At 36.8% G+C, this 22,846-nt stretch overlaps 1 protein-coding gene across 1 annotated transcript in view; it reads right to left on the minus strand.

Annotated features, from left to right (window-relative positions):
- Positions 1–254: 254 nt before the first annotated feature.
- The window catches only part of LOC107565390 (rho GTPase-activating protein 24-like), a 111,001-nt gene continuing 88,409 nt past the window's right edge, over positions 255–22,846 (minus strand). The window contains exons 4-11 of the mRNA XM_016250614.1: positions 9,209–9,331; positions 7,985–7,989; positions 7,682–7,884; positions 5,304–5,436; positions 3,412–3,485; positions 2,536–2,657; positions 1,377–2,445; positions 255–893 (exon numbers count right to left, since the gene is read on the minus strand). Coding sequence (XP_016106100.1) covers positions 650–893; positions 1,377–2,445; positions 2,536–2,657; positions 3,412–3,485; positions 5,304–5,436; positions 7,682–7,884; positions 7,985–7,989; positions 9,209–9,331 — 1,973 coding nt within the window. The 3' untranslated portion in view covers positions 255–649. The remainder of the gene's footprint in view (positions 894–1,376; positions 2,446–2,535; positions 2,658–3,411; positions 3,486–5,303; positions 5,437–7,681; positions 7,885–7,984; positions 7,990–9,208; positions 9,332–22,846) is intronic.

The raw sequence follows: 22,846 nt of genomic DNA on the forward strand, positions 1-22,846 counted from the left end.
CAGCAAGATGCTGTTTAATTTAGTATTTCAGTTTACATTAGCATGCCACATTTTTCCTGATGTCAACTAATAAGTTACCTAAAAAAATGCTAAATTATTAAATAATTCATGATCAGTATAAATGTATAATACAAACACATATGAAAAATGTCATTGATTTTATTATTAAATGAAAATAAACTCATCAATCATTGTATATAATAATTCAATATACAGTATATATATATATATATATATATATATATATACACAAGAAGAAATAGGAGTGACATTCGTGCTTCTGTCGTCCTTCAGGAGTTTCCCATCATCTAAAACTCAATGTTCATTCATGTAATTGATTCATTCCCTCACATTCAACCTCAACCGTCAAGAGTTCCTCTTATCATTCGCTCTCAGGTCAGAATTGCCTTCTTTTGGTTTAAAAATCATCTTTTATTTTAACATCCAAGCTGCATCGTCCCATCATCCCTCTTCTTGAATCCAACTGGTTCAATCCAACAACTGGTCCACGTTCAGTTCTGAAAATTTGGCTCAATGGGCTTCGCTCAGTCGTGTCGAGCCTTCGCACCAAACGTGAAGGTTGATTTAGTCCCGTTCTGTCTGAACACAAGCCCACACAATGTAATGTTAATGGTAGACCACTAACTGCTCACTGAATCCAGATGGTGTTGGCTCTGTCGGGCTGTCGCGGGTCTGCGGTCAGGTCTCCGAAGGTGGAAAAGAACTGCTCCATCTCTTTCTGCAACATCTCGTTTCTTTTTTCTGCATCGTCCTTGGCTCGCTCTGCGTTTCTCAGCTTGATCTCCACCATGGTGTATTTCTTTTTCTCCTGGTCAAGCTCTTCGTGTAGATTCGCCATCACCGTCTCCAACTCTAGATTCCGAAGTTCCAGACTGCAGGGAAGATGGGAAAAGGTGGGTAAATACACCTTTTAATACTGTGATAGTTTAATGAGACACTTAAAGAGTTGATTTAGGTAAAAGTTCATTCTGTCATGGAATGAAAAATATTTACTTTCAATAAAATTAAAAATATTAACAAATTTTTAATAAAATGAAACAAATATTTATTAACATATATGAACTTATGTTTATTAACTTATAACTATATATAACTAACTTATACATATATATATCCCTCATTTGGTTTCAGTTCTCGTTTTAGTTTCCTATAAATCACATAAAAAATATATAAATGGAAATGATTTTCCATCTCCATTTAACGGAGCAATGCAAGTTGGAAACAATTTGGGTGAAAAATAACATTTAATTTGTTTTATTTTCTATTCATTTTTAACTTCATCAAAACTGTGAAAAAAACTATCACTAGTTTCTGTGCTCTGCAAAGTTAATTTTATGATTGAGCATGACTCTCACCTCTTGATCCTGGCCTCATATTCGTTCTTCTGCTTGAGCATTTCCTGTTTGAGACTGGCCACCAGGCTGTGCAGAGCACTGTGATTGGTCGGTCCATTGGTGACGGCAAACGTCTCGCTGTTATCGCTGCTGCTCGTTCCTCTGCTTCCCTGGCCTCCTCCGTTACTGGTCCGCTGCTCCCTATCATCCACCGCCAGTCCGTTGTCCTCCCGCCCGTCCAACAAAGGATCTTCAAAGTTGCTGCCAAAGAAGTCCTGCTCTGGGCACGTGGTCGTGGACGAGCGGCAAGAAGTGGAGTTTTCTGGTAGAGAGATCTCGCAAGACGAGGTGGACCATGTGGCGCTATCCACGCTCTGTTTGTCCTCACAGCTGCTGCTCAGACTGGGCTGCGTGGGCTGCTGTTGATGGATATGGACGTTGTCGTACGTAGACAGGCGGTTCTGCTGGTGCTCAGCGTCTCGACTTTTAGCCTCGCGCATTGTGACGTGACCGTTGGGCACCCAGAGTCCATTCCGTCCATTTAGAGTCCCATTTGTAACATCTGCGCTGGATACGCCCATCCGAACGATGCCATTCTGAATGCCCATTTTGGTGCCTGAGCCTTTAATCGCACCCGTCCGACGGGCATGAAGGGTTCCCATGTTCGGTAGAGTTTGAATTTTCTCCTGATTGGTATCACCTGAGGACGATGAGGATGAACTGAACGATCCATTGGTGACAATCCCACTCCCTTTGCTAAACGCCGGGTTCTTTTTCAAGGAGATTGGCGGACTGCGGGCCACCTCGAATCGTTGTCCCGTAAAACCATTACGTGGGCTGCCTGAACGAGGAGAGCCATTGTCCAGAGGAGCCCGGCTGGGTGATTCTGGCGTGTCCCAAGTGCACTGTCGCACCCCACTGGTGTTATTGTTCTCTTTGTTTTGAATCTGACCATTCGTAGGCCGTTTTTGCGTCTCATTATTGTTATTATTAACCAGTTCCAGAGTGCTAGTATGGTCCTCATCGGGTGGGAAAAGAACATCATGGTGGCCAATCAGAATAGCCATCAATTGCTGGACCAGTACTGTGCCTGAATAAATGATAAATAGATTACTCAAACACTAAATATAATCCAGATCCAGAGATTTCTGGAGTGAGAGATATGGATAGGAAGACCTACCTTCCATTATAGTCACTGGGTCCTCAACCTTTGGCCTTAGAATATTTGGCCCAAAGACCGTGGCCAGATTCTGTACACTCATTTTATTCACACCTGAGTAGGACTGAACTTCATCCAAAAACCTGGACAATAAAGAAGGGTCTTAACATTACAACTGAGATTTCAGAAACTGTATGTACAAAGTTGAATGTGTGTCAAAAAAAAAAATTTAACTTGATTGTTGCATACAAAAATAAGGTTTTTTTTCACAACAAATAAATGCAATGCAAAAACAACTTGTTTTCAAAACTCTAAAATTGATATTATGCTATGAAAACATCATACAAGTTATTTAATATAAAATGTTTCTTTTTATTTTTTTAAATAGTGAATCAATAGTTAATTGATTCACTGACTCATTCAAAGACAGCCTGAATGCATCAGTGTTTCTGAATGAATTGACTGAGTGAATTGACAAAGTTACTTACTTAAAAACAGTTACTTGTTTTGTTCCTGAATGCATCAGTGTTTTTCAACTTTTTCAGTGTTTTGAGTGAACAGACTCAGTGACTCACTTAAAGACAATCACTTTTTCATTCACAAATGAATCAGTGTTTTTGAATGAATTGATTGAATGGATTAATCCAGAACTCACTCAAAGACAGTCACTTGTTTTGTTCCTGAATGCATCAGGGTTTTAGAATGAATCAATTGAGTGAATTGACTCAGTGACTCACTTACAGTCACTTGTTCTGTTCCTGAATGCATCAGGGTTTTTGAATGAATCAATTGATTGGATTGACTTCCCACTACTAGTGCAAAGAACTATTACATATTTGTTATATAATATTTTGTGATAAGCCACAACTGAATGGAATAAAATACAAAATCACCTACTTGCATATGTATTTAAGCAGATTGTAGTTTACCGGAGGTAGACCTTCTACTTGCCTTTTTAATTCCTTCATTCCCTGCACAGGGAGAGATTAAAATATAATAATAATTAAATACACATCCAGGATAAAAAGAAATACAAATGTGTGCCTTTGTTTAAACTGATTATAGTAATTCAATTTTAAATGATCTGGACTAATATGCATGATTAAAAGACGTACTGAATGAAAAAGCAATTAAACCTATCCCATTAAGTTTTAAAAGTCTTCCAAATTGACTTTAAATATTCATATTGCAATTTATTCCGTTATTATGGCACTATTCGTCTAGGCATGGGTCAGTGAGTTTAACAATTGATGACGGTCTAGATTTAATGATTTGCTCCATTCCAGATCTGTTTTTATCATGGTCGATATGTCTTTTCCCTGCAGGCTCTGATGAAAATGACTTTGCTGCACCACACGAGAAAGCTATTTCTCAAAAACAAATGGATCTAGTAAAGCCTTCTGCTTCATTTGACATGGTACCGCAATTCTTTGCGTGTACCGCACTCGAGGGACTCTCAGAGGTACGAATCTCACTCAAAACCTCGGGGCAGTAAATTAAATTCAGTGTTACAAGACCCCGTCTTGCACTTTGATTCTATCCTGAAACCATTCAAAAGCCGCTGGCTGACGCACAGGTGATCCACGTGAGGTAAAAGTGTAACTTGAAAGTCAGAATGAGGCTGTTTCCGTTCCTCGGGGTCAACCCGTTCTTCTTCAGGCTCAGCGAAAGTAAGGAATTGATGCACGCAAGATGAAAGACGACTGCAGTAGAATAATGGGATGAGTCATTTGCCATTCTCTCAGCCTGCTGGTGGGAACCGAACTCAAAAATAAGAAATAGCAAAAGGAGGGGAGCTAAAAAGGTCAACAATGTTTTGAGTCTACAGTGAGGCTCATTATGAAAAAAACAACATACTTTACATATGTTAACTTTAGAAATCGTGTAGCTTAAGTTAAAAATGTAGGCTTTTAAACAAAGTACTGTAAAATGCTAAATGACAAACAACAGAACCAGAGCAAAAGTCCCTTAGTTCAGGCCTAATTTGCCTCATTTTAACTGCACTTTTGAACTTTTGAAAGTATCCTGAAAAAAAAAAATCACTGTTTGCACAAAAACATTAAGCAGCCCAACTGTTTTCAGCATTGATATTAATACGATTTTTTTTTGCAAATCAGCATATTAGAAAGATTTCTGAAGGATCATATGACACTGGAGACTGGAGTATTGATGCTGAAAATTCAGCTTTGCATCACAGAAATAAATAATAAAATATATTCAAATAAAAAAATCACATTTTAAATTGTAATAATATTTTTCACAATATTACGGTTTTTACTGCATTTTTGATTAAATAAATGCACACTTGATGAGCATAAGAATCTTCTTTCACCACCATTAAAAAAAAAACATTACACTTCAAAAATAAAGGTGCTTAAAAGGTTCTTCACAGCGATGCCATATAGAAGAACCATTTTTGGTTCCACAAAGAATCATTCAGTCAAAGGTTCTTTAAAGAACCATCTCTTTCTTAACTTTTTATAATCTGAAGAACCTTCTTTCGCCACAAAGAACCTTTTGTGAAACAGATGTTAAAGGTTCTTTATGGAACCATTTAGACAAAAAAGGTTCTTCTATGGCATTGTGAAGCACCTTTATTTTTAAGAGTGTACCCACCCCAAACATTAGAACTGTAGTACTGTATATGTATTTGGCAACTTTCATCATTAATGACACAAACATTTGAAAAAAACCATTGCACCCTTGAGTAATGAAACATGTTATAGCCACCAAGTATATATAACAGGATTATATGCTTGCAATGTGATGGTCAACAAGAGATAACTCACTGCATCCTGGTCTTTGCTGAGGAGTTTGGTGCAGGCCAGAAACTCTTCGTATTTACAGAACGGGATGACCGGCTCGGGCAGCTCTCTCAAGTACAGCTTCAGCAAAGATGCCACGGTGTGAACATCTGTGTTACTGTAGCGAAAGATGGAAAGAATAGACATATATAAATGCCTCAAAGAATGAAAGGCTAGAAGCATAACGTGTGTAAAAACAGTGTAGGGCACTTTAAATGACAGATTGTGGGTGTCCATGATGTGTCAGTATCCCAGCGGATCTAATGATGAGTGGACAGGAAGCTGGTACTAAATCAAAGAAAGCACTAGCATGTCACTGATCAGTCCGGTAACGGTCCCATAGAGGACTTGGACTTGTGACAATCCCGTAACAAGCTGGATTTATTGGCTCATCCCGGGTGGGCTGGACAGGAATAGCAGGCATGTGTATAATGTAACATGCTGTGAATTGACCCTTCATAATTATCACCTTGCTTCAGACACCAGTGAGATCTAAATATGAACGGTGTTAAACATGCAGTGTGCCTTCCCTGCCACGTCTCTTCCCGACAAAGTGATTGTGGAGCCCTAAATTCACAGATTGCAAATAAACCGGGGAAGCAGCTGCTGCTGGTGTTATCTGCAGCATTTGGTATTGTGGAAGTGCAGAGAAAGCTTTTTCAGAGAGAGAAAGTGTCCAGCATTTACATTTTAGGGTAATGTGAAGGGACGTTAGCTTAAAATGGGCAACATAACTGCACTTTCAGGCGAATAATGGATAAACATCTACTAAATGGTAAATGGGTCATTTGGAAAACTGCACGAAATGAAAAACCTGGAGGTGTTAAAAAGGATTAATTTGTCTTGTTAATGTATAAATGTGAAATCTTGGGTGAATATTCCAGATTTAGATTCTGCTTCATTGTAATGCCAGGCATCTGAGAAGAAAGCACATCTATTTTTATCAAAAGATGGCACACTTATATGAGTTTTAATATAAAGTGAAAGTATGTTGAACAAGTTTCACAGGCTCTAAACAAAGCTGTCACTGTCAACTGCATCTTTTCGCTTTGATTTGTCACTGGAGCCAGAGTAAACTTGGATTTAATGAGGACTCAATTCAGGCATTAATGAGATGGTACTTCTTTGATATCATTTACATTCACACATTTAGTAGTCATGTTTATCCAAAGTGACTTAGTCTGCATTCAAGTTAAACTAAATACTGTTCAAAAGTTTGTAGGTTTGTCAGTAAATTTTTTAATTTTAAAAATAAGTCCCTTATGCTCAACATGGCTGCATTTAACTGATTAAAAATACAGTAAAATAATTAATATTGTGAAATATTTTTACAATGTAGAGTAACAGTTTTCTTTTTATATATATTTTAAAATGTAATTTATTCCTGTGATGCAAAGCTGAATTTTCAGCATCAAACTCACCATGTTTGAAGCTGACGCAACTTTTAATTTTACGCAAGACGCTTCTGTGCATGAAAAGGTAGTAAAATAAGGGATGCAAGAAGGTGCATCCAAACTGTCTGCCTCTGAGCATCTTCAGCAATAAGTCCAAAGTGGCCTACAATCACACTACTGCTGAAAAATCATCCAAAATGTTCTTTTCCTCCATTCACAGCCTTGGGAAAAAGCTTTGGGAACTTCCATAGCTGGATCGCAACTGGACCTCAAAATAATGAAGAAAAAGGACTTGACTTGCGTAGATAGTTTTACTTTTCTAGATACATTTCTTTCTGGATGAATAAACAGAGAAGTTTCCTATGATGCATCTCTGGACAAGCGATGTCTGTTATTAATGGCGACCACACAGGTGTGAGATGGTGATCTGGCTAAAGCACAGGAACCTAAGAAGAAAAAATTGAATGTAGACATTGGCTTGGCTTCAATTCTTCAATGATTTATGCAGAAGCTCTTGCATGAGTTTCTTGTTTCCCATGGAAAGAGTTTGTGAGGAATCAGACTTGTGTTTCCAGCCAAACGTAATCTCCTGATGGTTCTCCTCTCCTTTCAGTGAGTTCACCTGGTTTACACTGTGGTTTCTCAAGCCTGGATCTCCTATCTGTGAATCCTCAGGGCTTTAATATCTCATTTTGGTTGAGCTTTTCTTCTGACTTCCACTTGACTTTGCTGTCCCTGTGTGCAATGGCAGTCACTTAACAACACTGGACACACAGACACTCAACTTCACGCCGTCTTCAAGCTGTCCAGGGCTTTTCTGTCGACCTCATGTGCTCTTTGTGCTGCTGCAAGGCTCTTATCCTACAAAATATCAAATATGAGCAGCTGTCAGACCGGCTCTTCTTGCAAACTATCTTCTCCTCTCATTACAGTCCTGCACCTTTTAGGTATTCCTGCCTCATTTCAGACCTTTGAGGTTGTCTCTTCATTTTTTGATGGTCTTTCCTCAATTCTTTTTGTCCCTTGTTACAGTCTCGCACCCTTTGAGCTCTTACAGTTTCTTTGGTCTTCTCTTCTCTCCTCTGATCCCTTCTCTTCATCTCATCTTGTCTCCTTTTCGTCCACTGATTCATCAGATTGCCCTGAAGCCATTCCTTTATATTCTCAGTCCTCTACTCCTGTACATCTGGAAGCTGAGTCCGTTCCCTTCTTTAAGGAGGTTTGGATTTAAAGGGGAGGAGACGAACTACTCCATCCATCCAAAGCTCTGACCTGACCTGTATTTCATAGCAGAGAGTACGACAGGGCCAAAACAACCCCCTCTGTCCCATAAGGTTAGTGTTAAAAAGCTACTAAGCTCTTAGCTGTGTAATCGTCTGTTGTGGCTGTTCCCAGCCTTCTGCCCTCATTCCTGCTGTTCACACCGCCGTGTTTTTGTGGACGTTTGAACAACGGGGCGAATCACTCTCAGCCTAGAAGGTCTTCCAGTTCATTGGCGGAAAAGATTATATGCAGAAAGATCGTTTTAATCTTCTTGAATATAGAATAAAAGCATGAATTTTGAATGAATGAATATTCTTTGTCTAAACCTTCAGGCCAGGATTAAAAACTCAAACAATGAAACAAGTACAGTAAATGTGCATTTAAATGAGCTCTAGATGTTTTTAAGTTCACAAAGATTAGACATGCCAACAGCAGCAAATTATGACTTCATTAAAGGGCCTGAATTAGATTCTCACAGTCAGAAGCCATATAGGAGCAGCAAACTAAATACACAAATGTATTTTCTAAACTATAGCGAATAAACTGTGATAATGTGAGAAATGTGGTGTCTGAATACATTTTGGTTTGACTGTATATCAGTTTTCATAATATATTGTAATGATTTTTGTATATGATTTAATGATTTTATATTTACAAATAAATATCTGTATATTTACTTATTAATAATTAACCTATTTTTATTTTTGTTACCTTTTTAGTTTTGACAATTTTATAAATTCTAATTCTTTATTTATATACTTTTTTATATTTCACATTTTTCATATATATATATAGGACCTAAGACTAACTTTTTGCCCCACCTGCCAATGGCCGGTGACATGATAAAATGTATGTATGTATATATATATATATATATATATATATACAGGTATATCAACGTATAATATCTTCATTTCTGTTCAGCAAACCAAAATTCATACATTTGGAACAACTTTCTTCTTTTAGGGTGAACTATCCCTTTAATCTTATATCTGCCCTAATATTTTAAAGATGTAATGGGAATCGCTGCTGGATAATATAGAGCTGTTAACGTTGCAAGCAGAGGTTTAAATATTATTTGGCTCCTTTAACTAGTCAGTGTGCAGTACTTATGCAGTAGTATAATATATAGCAAAGTTGAGGCTGTGCAAGTAAAGCAAAGTTAAACTGTGACCAGTTTATATCCATTAACCAACAATGACTTATTCTGACAAACTGGTTGCAGAAGCTCACCTCCTCCAAACGGAGCCCATATCACCCTGCGGATGCTCTTCACCCAATCCTCCATGTCATTCTGTGTGCTGGCCATAAGTAGATACGTCTCATGGTTGGATGTCATTCGCTCCCTGTCGCCCCCTACAGAGAGAACATTGAAATAATAGTCAGAAGTGTGTTGGGTTTAAATGTTAACATTTTCTTTCTTCCATGTAAAAACACAATAACATTTAACATGAATATCCAAAAAGTTCAAAAAAGTCATCATTTGCATACACGGTTTCAATTGTGAGGGCCAGCTAAATGAAAATATCTTGAGCTTTCTTTACTTCTTTTAGTCTGCGAAACTTTCCTTTACAACAGCAATGACAATTGGAGTTATTTGCTCACTCCTATACACTTCAACAAACCACTTGTCAACAACCAATAAGGTCTCGGTCATTAAAGATGAGTGGCAGAACATGCCTTTGTGTACTAAACCTCAATGCCACTTCTGTGATCTGTCATTAACCCTCGACTCAAAGCCATTATTTACAATGTACAGGTGTGTTGACATCTGTGAAGGGTGCTGGGCCTGAGACGTCACATGTTTAGTCTGCTGGGGAATGAAGTGTCTGTCTTGTTTGTGAGAACAGCATGCATGGGCCATTTGAGCTGGCTCATGAAATTAAAATGAAGGCTTTAATGTAGGGCTGTGCGATATGACGATATATATTGGATGGACGAAATAAAAAGTATATTGTTTCATATTACGTTTATTTCGTGGTGTCGCAAAATACATTGTTTTTTTTCTTTTTAGGCTTGTATTAGTTTGATATTGACATTGGTGACAAAGATTATGAAAATGATGTGGTATCAAAGATTTTAATATCATAAAAACCATTTTAAAAGAAAAAAATAACGATATTGTGATATATATTGTTATCGTGATATAAAATTACTCATATCGTGATATAAGATTTTGGTCATATCGCCCACCCCTACTTTAATGGTATTTAATGTTTGTTTTTTTTTGACAGGTTTTGAGAATAAAATGTCATTCAGGGAACTTAAGCTCTCATCAGATTGTAAAACCTCTTTTGTGGGTGTTGTGTTGATTCAAATGGTTTAAGCAAATGACACACACATACACAGAAAAAAAGCAGATCAATACCGGATACATCTTGCCCCTCATCCATAAGGAGAGAGATGATTACCAGTCTTTAAAAGCCTGTCCGACATGTCCAGTGCCTACACTGAGGCAGAGTTTTAAGAGTTAATGGAGATATGATTAGTGTGAAAGACTAAATTATTCATTGTATTCATTTGTGTAGTTCTCTGGGGACTCTCGCTGTCTTGATCATCGATTTTCATCTGCAACGAGATCAGTTTGTCAACCATTAAAAATGTATTTATGGACTGTCGAGAAGCAAAGCAGATGGAAATCATTGAAGGAACAACAACGGCAGCGGTGATTCCATTGATTTCTCCACGGCACCCCTCGAAACGGAGCAATTGATCATTCGGAAATAGCTTTTTTGTCAGATTTGGAGACTTGGGAGCTTCAGCTTACTTGCTTGTTAGATTTGCATTCGTTTCATTTATGAAAAACGACTGTTTGCCTTCATTTGGGTAGCCAAACAAGGTGTTAAATTTACAAACTCTGCCCTGTATTATGTTCTACGATTGAAAGTTTGCATACTGAGGCGAAGTAGACATGGCAATGGAATATTGGCACAAAAACCATTTAAGCAAGCTCATATTTTGTACTTTTTGTAAGGTTTCATGCACCAAAATTGGTGTATTGCCATCTCAAACCGTCTGTAGATTTAAATTATTCCACACATAATGGCCTTTGTTATGATACAGTTGTTTATAGGACCTATTAAGATACATTTTCTTTAACTAAAACAACAAATAAAACCATTCCAAGAATATCTGAAAAATCAACACAACCCATCTCATTTACATTTCAGAAACTTGTGCTAGTGTTTCGGCATCCACACCTGTTTTACAAATGGAAATGAAGGAGAAAAAACCCGGAATGCTGAGCTGCAGCCCACCGCCTGAGGCTGGAGATGAATGGAGGGTAAGATAACAGCAACCTAAGCCAAGACTAAAGTGTCATGGCATATGCACCGACCCGCTCACATAGGAATGCATGCGTGCAACAAAGGGCAGACTCGACAGGGGTCCAGCTCGAGCACAGTTTACAGACCATCTGCTGCAGCCTCATCTTCCTACCACTTCAGCACATATAACAACACATGCACACTCACACAAGAGGCCTGAACAGACTGTCTGATGACCAAGAGGAAGCTAAATGAATCATAAGTGAGCCTATCTAGCAGTAAACCATGACTGTTTACCAATTAACACAGCACCTGTTTCAGAGAGAGAGAGGGAGAGAGAAAGAATGGATGAGTGCTAGCCAGCTCAGTCGTCTAAACTGCAATGTACGGCTGCTAGAAATGAAAGAACAGATAATGACAGCCACACGGAGCCACTGCACACAAGATCATGCACTTCATTAAAACATTCAGATTTTTAAAAAAATTAATCAATTTCTAAAATTCAATTGTTAGAGAGCATGATTTTAAATCTTAAAGTGAATTTTAACTCCAATTGGCATTACAGGTTAAAATGTCAATACTGTATGTATATTAAAATATATATAAATATTTTCAAAAGACTTTTAAATGTTTTTTGAAAGACGTCTTTTATGCTTAAAATACAGTAAAAAAATATAGTAACACTGTGAAATAGTATTACAATTTAAAATAACGCATATTTTAAAATGTAATTTATTCCTGTGATACAAAGCTGAAATTACTCCAGTGTTCAGTGTCACATGATCCTTCAGAAATCATTCCAATATGCTGATTTGCTGCTCAAGAAAATTTCTTATTAATTGCAATGTTGAAAACGGCTGTGCTGCTTAATATTTTGGTCTTATTGGATCTTTGATGAATAGAAAGTTTGATGAACAGCATTTATTACAATATTATAAATGCCTTTTGATCAATTTAATGCATCCAAGCTTAGTAAAATATTAATTTCTTACACTAAACAACGCTTACTAAAAATCATGCCTTATAAAAGAACTTCTGAACAGAACTGTAGTTCATATGGCTTCTAAAGATGTATACTATATCTTAACATTTGTTTAAACTACTTCTGTTATGCTTTTGTTGACATTTTTGGAGTTCAAAAGCATCCATCCCCACTCACTTTCACTGTATGGATTGAAATGGTAAACAAGTGAAAAAAAAAATCGCACAGGTTTCACCATCACAGACCTCAAAATGAGCAGTTCTGCAACAAAAGCCTTTAGTTTGGTTCAAAGAGCAGGATGCCATTCACAAAATAAGACACTCTAATCTAGAATAGCCCCACGGTTCTCTTTTCAATCATTTTACCTAATAAAACAGCACTAACCAGCACTCTAGTTCACCCCTGACCCCGCTCTTACTACCCACAGATACTCTACTAGATTACCTTCCTCTCTAAATGAACTTAACGATCTATGACCCACACACTCTCCCCTCCCCTCCATCACCTGGCTGTACATTAACGTTAATGTGGCTAGACTTTTCCCATAGAGGTGACCCATTTATGCTATTCTAGGACCAGCAACCTTTTCTCAATTGTAAACAGAAGCATAAAAGTTCTGAGCTCACGTCCATCTTTTGGCTTCTCTCTACCTCGCAGCGGGTGAGTGACGAGCTCTCAAGGGTTCATTATGAACCAGCCTTTCACAAGCCTGCTGCCATTGATCCCAGTGCCAGTTCACACACATTTAGGAGGCTAACGAGAGGCCTTTGTGCCCGCTGAGCGTTCAACAATCACCCATCTTCATGACCGGGCTGAGTCAGTTAGCAAACCATAATGTGCTAAGCACGATATCACCGCTGACAGATCTACTCCAGCGATCTTCAATAAATAAGGCTAATATGCAAATGGGTGAGCTAATTACATTTAAAATAACATCATTACATTACGCTGCCAAATATTGCATCATGTGTGCTTTTTTGTGCGCGTGCTTTTCCAGACGCACTGCTTACACACTAAAAAGCACTTATGTAGATGAGAAATTAATTATAGAAATGCGTTATACTTGCAAAACACATCTTTTGAGGAAGTTCATTTTGCCCTATATAATCTTGCACCAACTAATATGCATGTATGACCTGTTTATTTACGCCATTAAAGGAATAGCTAATCCAAAAATGAAAATTTGCTGAAAATGCACACAGCCTCCAAGATGTAGATGAGATTGTTTCTTCTTTGGAACAAATTTGGAGAAATTTAGCATTATAACACTTGCTCACCAATGGATCCTCTGCAAATGTAGTAAATGGGTGCCGTTAGAATGAGAGTCCAAACCGCTGATAAAAACATCACAATAATCCACAAGTAATCCACACTCCAGTTCATCAATTAATGTCTTGTGAGGTGATAAGCTTGTTTGTAAGAAACAAATCCATCATTAAGGCATTATAACTTTAAATCATTTTTTCTGGCCAAAATACAAATCCACAATAAAGGATGAACTATTTGGGTGAACTATTCCTTTAACTAGGAATTCATATACAGACATATAAGTAAACATATACCACATAAAGCAGTATATTTCTAGAAAGTCCTCTTACAGTATGTTTAACTGGAGAGAAGGTTTACCTAGTGTAATGTATAGCCCTAGCAAGAACTATCAGCGCATGATGTGTGTGTGAGTGTGTGTGTGTGTGTGTAATAAACAACATGAGAATGAGCCATAGACACACACATTCCTCTTGCGCTAAGTGTGTTTATCAGCGTGTGCTGCTCCTATGGAATTCTCACATATGGAACAATCTATCACATGCACAAACCCTAAAACATCCCAGAAAGACAAACAAAAATGATTCATTTTCAACATCTGTCAAGATAACGCCACACTGACATAATAAATCTACTCACATAGAACAGGGTCCATACTGTAAAGACCCAGGATGCATTCTTGAAATGTATCTGCGATCATTTTTAAGGGTTCGTCTATGCACATATGCATCAGACAGATGTGAGCGTTGCATTTTTAAGATACAGTTTCTAGTTAACCCTCTATTGCACAATGGATGCAATGAGTATTCATTATTAAGCATCCACCTTTTAGTCATGTATTTAATTTGGTCACTCTGTATTTCACAGCTCCTAACTGTACAATATGCCATTACATTATATAATGTTAATATACATTACATATTTGAGTTATTAAAATGGGTGTAAACTGAGTTGATAATCACACGTTGCACAATGCAAAGCCACATGATGACTTCAAGTTCACCAACAACAGCCAATAACACTGTAAATACTATATAGAGCAGGTACACACATAAACAGCTTCCCCACATGACACTACATTAATGCAGTAAACATGAACTAAATAACATAAATGCACCATAAAACACTTAAATATAAAATTAATAACAAAAAATAAATTTTTTAACTGTTCACGCAGGGTGCCAATACCAATTTCCCCATAAATAATTAAGTGATTCATAAATTTTACAGTGATTAGATCAATTATATTCTATAATAATAATAATAATAATTTCTTTAACATTACTTTCGTAATGCATGCGAGATGAGGCAGAGGGCTACAAATAGTTCAACTTTTAAAACGCGTCGCCAGACCTATAGCGTTACGTCTATTGTTTAAACGCAAGAACAAACGCGTTCTATATGAACTCAGCCTTAGAAATACTTAACATTTAAACGTCCACATCTGCGATTTCAGTCCAGTCTGGTTTACAATCTCTGTAAAATCTCACCCGCAACAGTTCCAGTCTCAGCTTTTGCGCGCTTCAAAATGAAACCACCACACACGACAACACTATCGAATAACGCCTCAGTATGCATACTAACCCTTTTTTGGTATCCAGTTGCGGGTGGTTGTTTCATGCGTATGGACTCAGAGTACTGCAGAAATAGATCCCACTAATGTTCCACACTGCTCCGCACAGCAGCACCTCGCGCACCGGCTGCTCGAGACACAATAGGATTAGCAGAGCGCTGTCAGTCCCTCCCCTCACGCGCCCGGTGCCACTACGCTGTTTGTTTGGCGTTTAACACACACACACACACACACACACACACACACACACACAGGTTTATTTTTATGGTTTATGGGGACTCTCCATAGGCGTAATGGTTTTTATACTGTACAAACCGTATTTTCTATTGCCCTACACCAACCCTACCCCTAAACCTACCCCTTACAGGAAACTTTCTGCATTTTTAGATTTTCAAAAAAACTCATTCTGAATTATTTATGGGGACACTGAAAATGTCCTCATAAATCACCTTCTTGTTGTAATACCTAAGTCATACCCATGTTATTATATAAATGTGTGTCCTCATAAACCACATAGAGAGATATACATATATATACACTTAGCCAAATTATTATTATGTCTTTCATTTGATTTAATTTGGTAATTTTATGTAATTTTATATAATTTTGTAATTTTATTTCTTTATTTGTACTATTTATAATATCAGTTTGTGTTTGTTTTATTTTAACATTTCATTTGATTTCATCTGTCATTTTGTAATTTAATGTCATTTTATTTTATTTTATTTTTGCATTTTAATTTAAATTTGCAGTTACATTTTTGTGATGTCAGGCTGCATTTCAGTTTGATTTTACTATTCAATTTTGGTTTGGTTTGTTTCGTTTTGTCATTTTATTTCTATTTCATGACATTTTATGTAATTTTATTTTAGTGCTTTTCAGATTCAGTTTTGATTTTATTTAGAATTATTATTTAGAATGACTTAGAATGATTTTATTTGAGAAATAATGGTAGACTGTTTTCATATTATTCTTTTATTTTATTTTAGCCAAGACCTTAACACATTCAATTATAGACATTCATTCATTTTCATAGTCATATGATTTGACTATTATTGGTTAATGTTTTATCCATACAATAAAATGACAAGGGAATAATAAAAGTTTACTAGCCCTCCCATAAAGAAAAAAGGTAACTATACTTACCAAAGTAAATTTGTATAAGGGCAAAAATATTAACTTATTACATGCTATAAATTAGTTAAATGGAGCATATAATTCTTTTCAGGATGCAAATCATAAAAAAACCCTGTCTAGTCTAGTCATCTTGACCTCCTGACACACACACACCCAAGTGCTATCTGTCTTGGCTGACTCCCTGTTCAGTCATCTATACAGCATTCCCTGCATTTTTCCCGTTTCCCTAATTTAGAAATGCACACCCTCCTTCCTCAGGATGTCCTGAACAACTGCTCCAGTATTTCTGATCTTACTCATCTTTGTATTCACCATGAGTAAACCGATTAGCACTATTTTCCCTCCTTGAACAGCGGGTCTGTGTGCGCCATGTGTCCCTCCAGTAAGTCGGTTAGTAACCACTGACCCAGACAAACTCTCATTCATCTCATTAAATTAAATGAGATCTTCAAGATGGTGGTTTGATAGTATAGTAGATTTCAGAGCTAACGTCTGTCACACATGCTTGTGGGTTTAACACCAACTGCACTGACATAATCAACTGAAGGTCTTTATTCAGATGTCAGTGGAGATGTTTAGGACACTTTTTCCACACAGCTGTCCGGAGGCATTCGCAGGCTGCGCTGTGTGAACAGATTGTCATGCAAACACACTTTGACTCCCGAAAGAGTTTCTAGTGTGCATTGTCTTCTCTCTTTTTCTCTCTTTCCTTAGAGAAGAGACAACAAAGTGCCCATATAACCTTGACTGACATGAGTAACAGGAAGAAGGGATTTGCCTCCCTTTAATGCAACAAACCAAGTGACCTAATTTCTCCTGTTTCTTCCTGTTTACTCCTCCATAACATCCAGGATGGGCCAGTCGTGCTGTGCTGCGTGTGTTTTTTGGTGACCACCAGCATGCAAATAATCAACATGAATGAATCAAAAGGGAGACCTTAACTAGTCCACACATTTACAACCAAGTTGATGTTTAATACTGTATACAGCCACATAAGAAAGACTTTCGACCAATGGGATTTGACTATGGGCGGGGCTAGCTAGTGTAATGCTGCAAAGTTCAAAATCAAAGTGTCACAATCATGGCTTCTAACTTCGATTATCATGAAAGTGATATATTGCTTCCTGTTTTAGAAATGGTGTTTGATCTGATCTGATGACCCTGTCATGAAAAAAGTCTTATATAACCCATTATATTGACTAAGATAGCCACAATGGAGAGGAAAAAAGTACATTCACAACTCAAAGTGCTTTTCCCATTCCGCACTACTTTTCCATTCTTTTTCTATGTATATATGCACTAGATGGACATTCTTGACTATTACACTATTGTCTTTTGTAACACCCTTCTGAAAAAATGTGTTGCTTAAGCACAAATAATCCAAATAAATAAATAAATAAAGAGACCCTTGCTTTCTTTTTCAACGCAAACAAAAAATGCTTTCTGAAAGGCCGCTTAAGCGTCTTCTAAGCCACTTTTAGCTCTGGGTAAATCAATGCACATGTATTTTGACTTTTTAATGCTGCACATCAACATAAATACACAGGAATCACAAGCTGAATTTAATTTAAATTAATGTCATTTAAAATTAATCATTCAACGTGAGATAAATCTAGAAAGATTAACAGAAAAGGGTAAACAAAGACTAAAAAACAAACACTAAACAGCTTAAAATGACATCAATACCTATCTCTATCAGCAATACTGTTCTGCCGGATTCCAACAGTGAGTAATTAGCAACAAACGTTCAATCATAATCAGCGTAGATGTTTGCCTCATTAAATATTCATGAGCTTTACACAGCCACAACTACTTTAGTTTTTGCATCTCTTGTCCAGTCATTGGGCTTCAAGTGTTCGACAAATTGGTGCATGAAATCTGTGTACGAACTTTTTCACGAATAATGAATTCGCCATTAAATTTCGTACTTAAATGTATTTGAAATTTGAAAAAAAATAAAAGTAGGAACAACAGAAACCACACATATATGCAAAAAGTCATATACTCTGGGTGATGTTGTAATCATGTTAAAATTGTAGACATATATTTAATCTTAAATAACAGCGAAGATACGCGCATGTACAGCTGCATATGAAAAGTTGTGCGCAAAGTCCTTATATCGACATGGTTGGGCCTGTTCTATGCAAATGACTAACCTCGTGCAAATGGTCGCTCATTTAAACACTCCAGATTCGATGTGAAGTTCTCCTGTTCGCACAAATACTAAATAATTCATGCAATTATTAGTCAATGAGACACAATGATGTTTATCTGCTTACCCCCAGGGCATCCAAGATGTAGGTGACTTTGTTTCTTCAGTAGAACACATATGATGATTTTTAAGTCCTGCACCGGATGCCGTGCGCGCGCTCAAGGAAGTTGGACATTGTGGTGAATCAGATGTAAAATATGATATAAATACTGTTCGGTTTCTCGCACAAACCGATCATTTCGTGTCTTAGGACATCAATGTGTCGTCACGAGCCGCAGGGTTTAATTTGGATTTGTCTGTGCATGTTTTTTTTACTCTCATAGATTTTGTTACCATTGCCATGCATTATACGACTGATAGACTGCAACGGTTGGAGTTAAAAATCATAATTTGTGTTCTACTGAAGAAACAAAGTCACCTACATCTTGGATGCCCTGGGGGTAAGCAGATAAACATCAAATTTTCATTTTTGGATGAACTATCCCTTTAAACTCATAGATGTGTAAATAACAACTTTTAACTCTTAGTTAGTTGGGTTAAAATGACCCTTTACAATTTCAAGCCTGAAAAAAACAAAACATTGATTTTTGAGCACTAATATACATGATGTCTGGCTAAAATTTGCATATGAGCCCAACAGCGACTGGTCCTTCCTGATTCAAGCAGTTATGTTAGGATGTGTACAGACTTTAATTCAGTTCTGCAGGGGGTTGCCTGATACTGTTGTCTGTTGTCAGGGAATCACCTCTGTTGCTATGGCAAAGGATTGTTTACAGTCATTTTCTAGTATGTTCCATTGAACTAGCAAGCCGTGGTTCCATGGCTCCTGCAAACAAAACATATTTCACCTTCTCTGCTCTTTCTTTCCAAGTCTCAGTCCTACAGCAGCGCTTACGAGCTCTAAGGGACGAACTCTGTCTCCTAGCGCTAATGTGGCATGAATGATTGATGCTGTTGCGTGGAAAGCTGCACTCTGAGTCCAGCGACACACTGAATCAATTCTTGTGGCTGTCATACCGATATCATATCGCAATAGATTATTCAGCATTACGTCATTAGATCTCGGCTACTGCAGTTGCAGATCGTGACCTTCGTAAAACAGACTTGATAAGGAGCGGAATGACGGATTAGACAAACTCACAAACAGTCTGTTGTGTTCGGGCCTAATAGTCTTAACTTGGATTTACAACCCATGTCAGGGCTTACGCAGTAAACACGTCTCCATTAGTCAAAGTACATAAAACTATTTCATTGCGTACTGCGTGTAGTACGTCTAATAATAACCACATTTAATTATGTCAATAAACCAGGTTGTGATCTGGAAAGCTTATCGTTTAAGCGCAGAGACCACCCTCTTCTTGCGATAGCTGACTAAACCGAATAACGCCGAGATTTGGACTCACCGTCGTGATAAATATGAAACATAATTGATGGGAGTTTAATGGATTGCCTGTCCAACAGCACAAGCAGCTGTCAAAAGATAACAGCCATTTGGAAATTAGATTTTAGAAAGTCATGGAATAAATCCAGCACTTGATTAACATGCAATGAATTTGACTCTGTGCTTTTTATTATGGATGATCGAGAGAGTTAGTGCATGCATTTTTGCTCTAGCAGTTGAGCATAAAACTCCCTCGGTTTATGTAAACTTAATAATGGTTTTTGGAAGAAAACTGCTTTTCTAAAGGTGAAGTCACACTAGACTTCCATTCATATACATATTTTAACATTTTAAAATGATTGAACATGAATATTATTTAAAAAAAATTTTTTGTAATAATATCAATATCAATAAATAATTAACATGAATATGGTTACATAATTATAAATATGAAATATAAATTATATATTAATATTAATGTAATATAAAAAAATTGATGAATTAAATAATTAAGAATTTAATCAATTATAATGAATAATTTAATAATCAAACAAAAATGTCACACAATTATTAATTTATATTTATTATTTATTAAACACTGAAGCACTAAAGTGTAACATTAGATCACATTGCATAAGTCTAGTTCATGAATATGATTAATGTTACATAATTATAATCACTAACAAATGTTATAATTAATAATGTTTTATAAATAATAATAAATAAGCAATTAAATTATATTAAATATTAATTTAACAATATAGAAAATATATTCATACAAATGGCAATATTACATATTTTTATATAAATAAATATTTATTTATTTTTATATAGACACATATTTATTTTATTTATTACATTTATCCTGTTGTACAAATTTACTGCAATTGCTAATTAATTAATATTAATATGACTAAATAATTATAACCTTTAACAAATAAACAATTATTTAAAAAAGTATATATAACCCATTTAATTATATCAAATACTTTTTTATTTAAAAATAATTAAAATATATATTTATACAAATATCAGTATTAAATAAACATTATTATTATTATTATTAATTATTACTTTTATTATTTATTAAATTTATCCTGTTGTCCAAATTCACTGCAGGTTGAAAGGTAATTTTGCTTGCTCAGATCCTAGTGTGGCGGCACCTTGATGTTGATTACTTCTTGAATTGACACTTATGTGACAGATGGGTAATCAAGTTATATCATAAAAGAAAAATTATTATCTTGTAAACCACATGGCTTTTATTCACTCTTGCCAAAGGTGAGTGAACTGATTTGGTCATGTAGTGATGTAGGTCAGATAAGGCGAACGATTGGCTAATCTCAGTCCTTGCTCTCCACCAATCAGCTGCACAGATAACGCAGGCCATTGTTTCTGACAGTAAATCTAATCAAAGGCACTATGTCAATCTCACACTTCTCTCTGGGAAAACATAATAGGAGATAAACCAATTACTTTGGTGAAAGTGAAAGCAGGGAGACTTCATGCTTGTCAGGAGATTTGACCAATAAACAGGATTATATCTCCAAAGGTGGCCGTTTTCATTCTCTCAAGTAAATAGTGCTATTCTGTTGTCCACTGTGAGAAGTTTTTCCATTCCCATTCCTAATCTACTGACCTCTACAAATAACACTTTTGGCAGAAGGCAGCAGAATCGGCTATATATATATATATTGAAGAGGAGTGGACCAACATTCCACAGGCCACAATCAACAACCTGATCAACTCTATGCGAAGGAGATGTGTTGCACTGCGTGAGGCAAATGGTGGTCACACCAGATACTGACTGGTTTTCGGACGATCTTGGAGGTAAAGATGCTGGATGTGGTGGTCCTGGGCTGGTGTGGTTACACGTGGTCTGCGGTTGTGAGGCCGGCTGGATGTACTGCCAAATTCTCTGAAACGCCTTTGGAGACGGCTTATGGTAGAGAAATTAACATTCAACTCACGGGCAATAACTCTGGTGGACATCCCTTCAGTCAGCATGCCAATTGCACGCTCCCTCAAAACTTGCGACATCATGCGATTAATTTTACGATCCTTAACGCATTAAAATAATTTAACGCAAAATTACTAAAACACAATTTCTATTCTGACCCTTTAACCCAATGTTGCTTCTCTGCTTGCGATTAGATCATTTTAAGCCGCTGAAAGTTTTCAGTCCAATGATCCAGCAAGTGAATGCATTCAAACAATCCGTCCAAAACAGCGCTAATACAAAGGAAACCAGGCTGATTACATCAGAGATTGCAGAGAGAACAGAGACTCGCGTTGCGTTTTAAGTGAATTATTAATTCCAGTGTTTCGCTTTTAAACACGAGCTCTGTCATATTCTGTGATTGTCTCTGAAGAGCACGAGCCCTCACATGTCACACGCGCTGTGTAAAGTACAGACTGAACAGACTGTCAACACATCCCACCGCTGTATGGCCAGATGAGACACAAACTACATTTTCTCGAATGGATAACCAGTCTCTCTAGTAAAGTTTTGATGGATGAAGACTGCAATCAAGGTACAGACTAGATGATTGAGGTGGCGTACAGAGTCATACAGTATAAGCACGAGTGAGTCCGTTATAATAATGCGTGTATGAGTGCTCTTGACGCACTGATCGCACATTGTATTTATGCACAAGCACAGACATTTCCGTACATTCACATTGTTTCCACACACATTCACGAATGTTTTGATTTGTCATGTTTATGTTGCTGTGTTTAGTTATATGGAATGGATCCGTGTACTGTAGTAGATATATGCAGTCAGCAGGCGATTGGTTTAGTTTTTTTTTCTCCATGTGGTCCTGTTCGGTATCGCAACTTGGATTCTCTAAAATTTAAAAAAGCTCTTTGCTGTTGCACTGTACACATACTATAAAATTCAGATTTTTTTTCTTTCCTATGTGCTTATATGGGCTCCTTATATCATTTGGTTCTTTGGTGTCCTTTTTTGGAAAGACATCTAAATTTATCTTGAAAAGAGCTTGCAGAAAATATATCTTCAATCTTTTGGTTTACTTTGCTGGATATAGCAAA

This window comes from Sinocyclocheilus grahami, unplaced genomic scaffold, assembly GCF_001515645.1.
Source record: "Sinocyclocheilus grahami isolate Dianchi unplaced genomic scaffold, SAMN03320097.WGS_v1.1 scaffold999.1, whole genome shotgun sequence".
Taxonomy (NCBI): domain Eukaryota; kingdom Metazoa; phylum Chordata; class Actinopteri; order Cypriniformes; family Cyprinidae; genus Sinocyclocheilus; species Sinocyclocheilus grahami.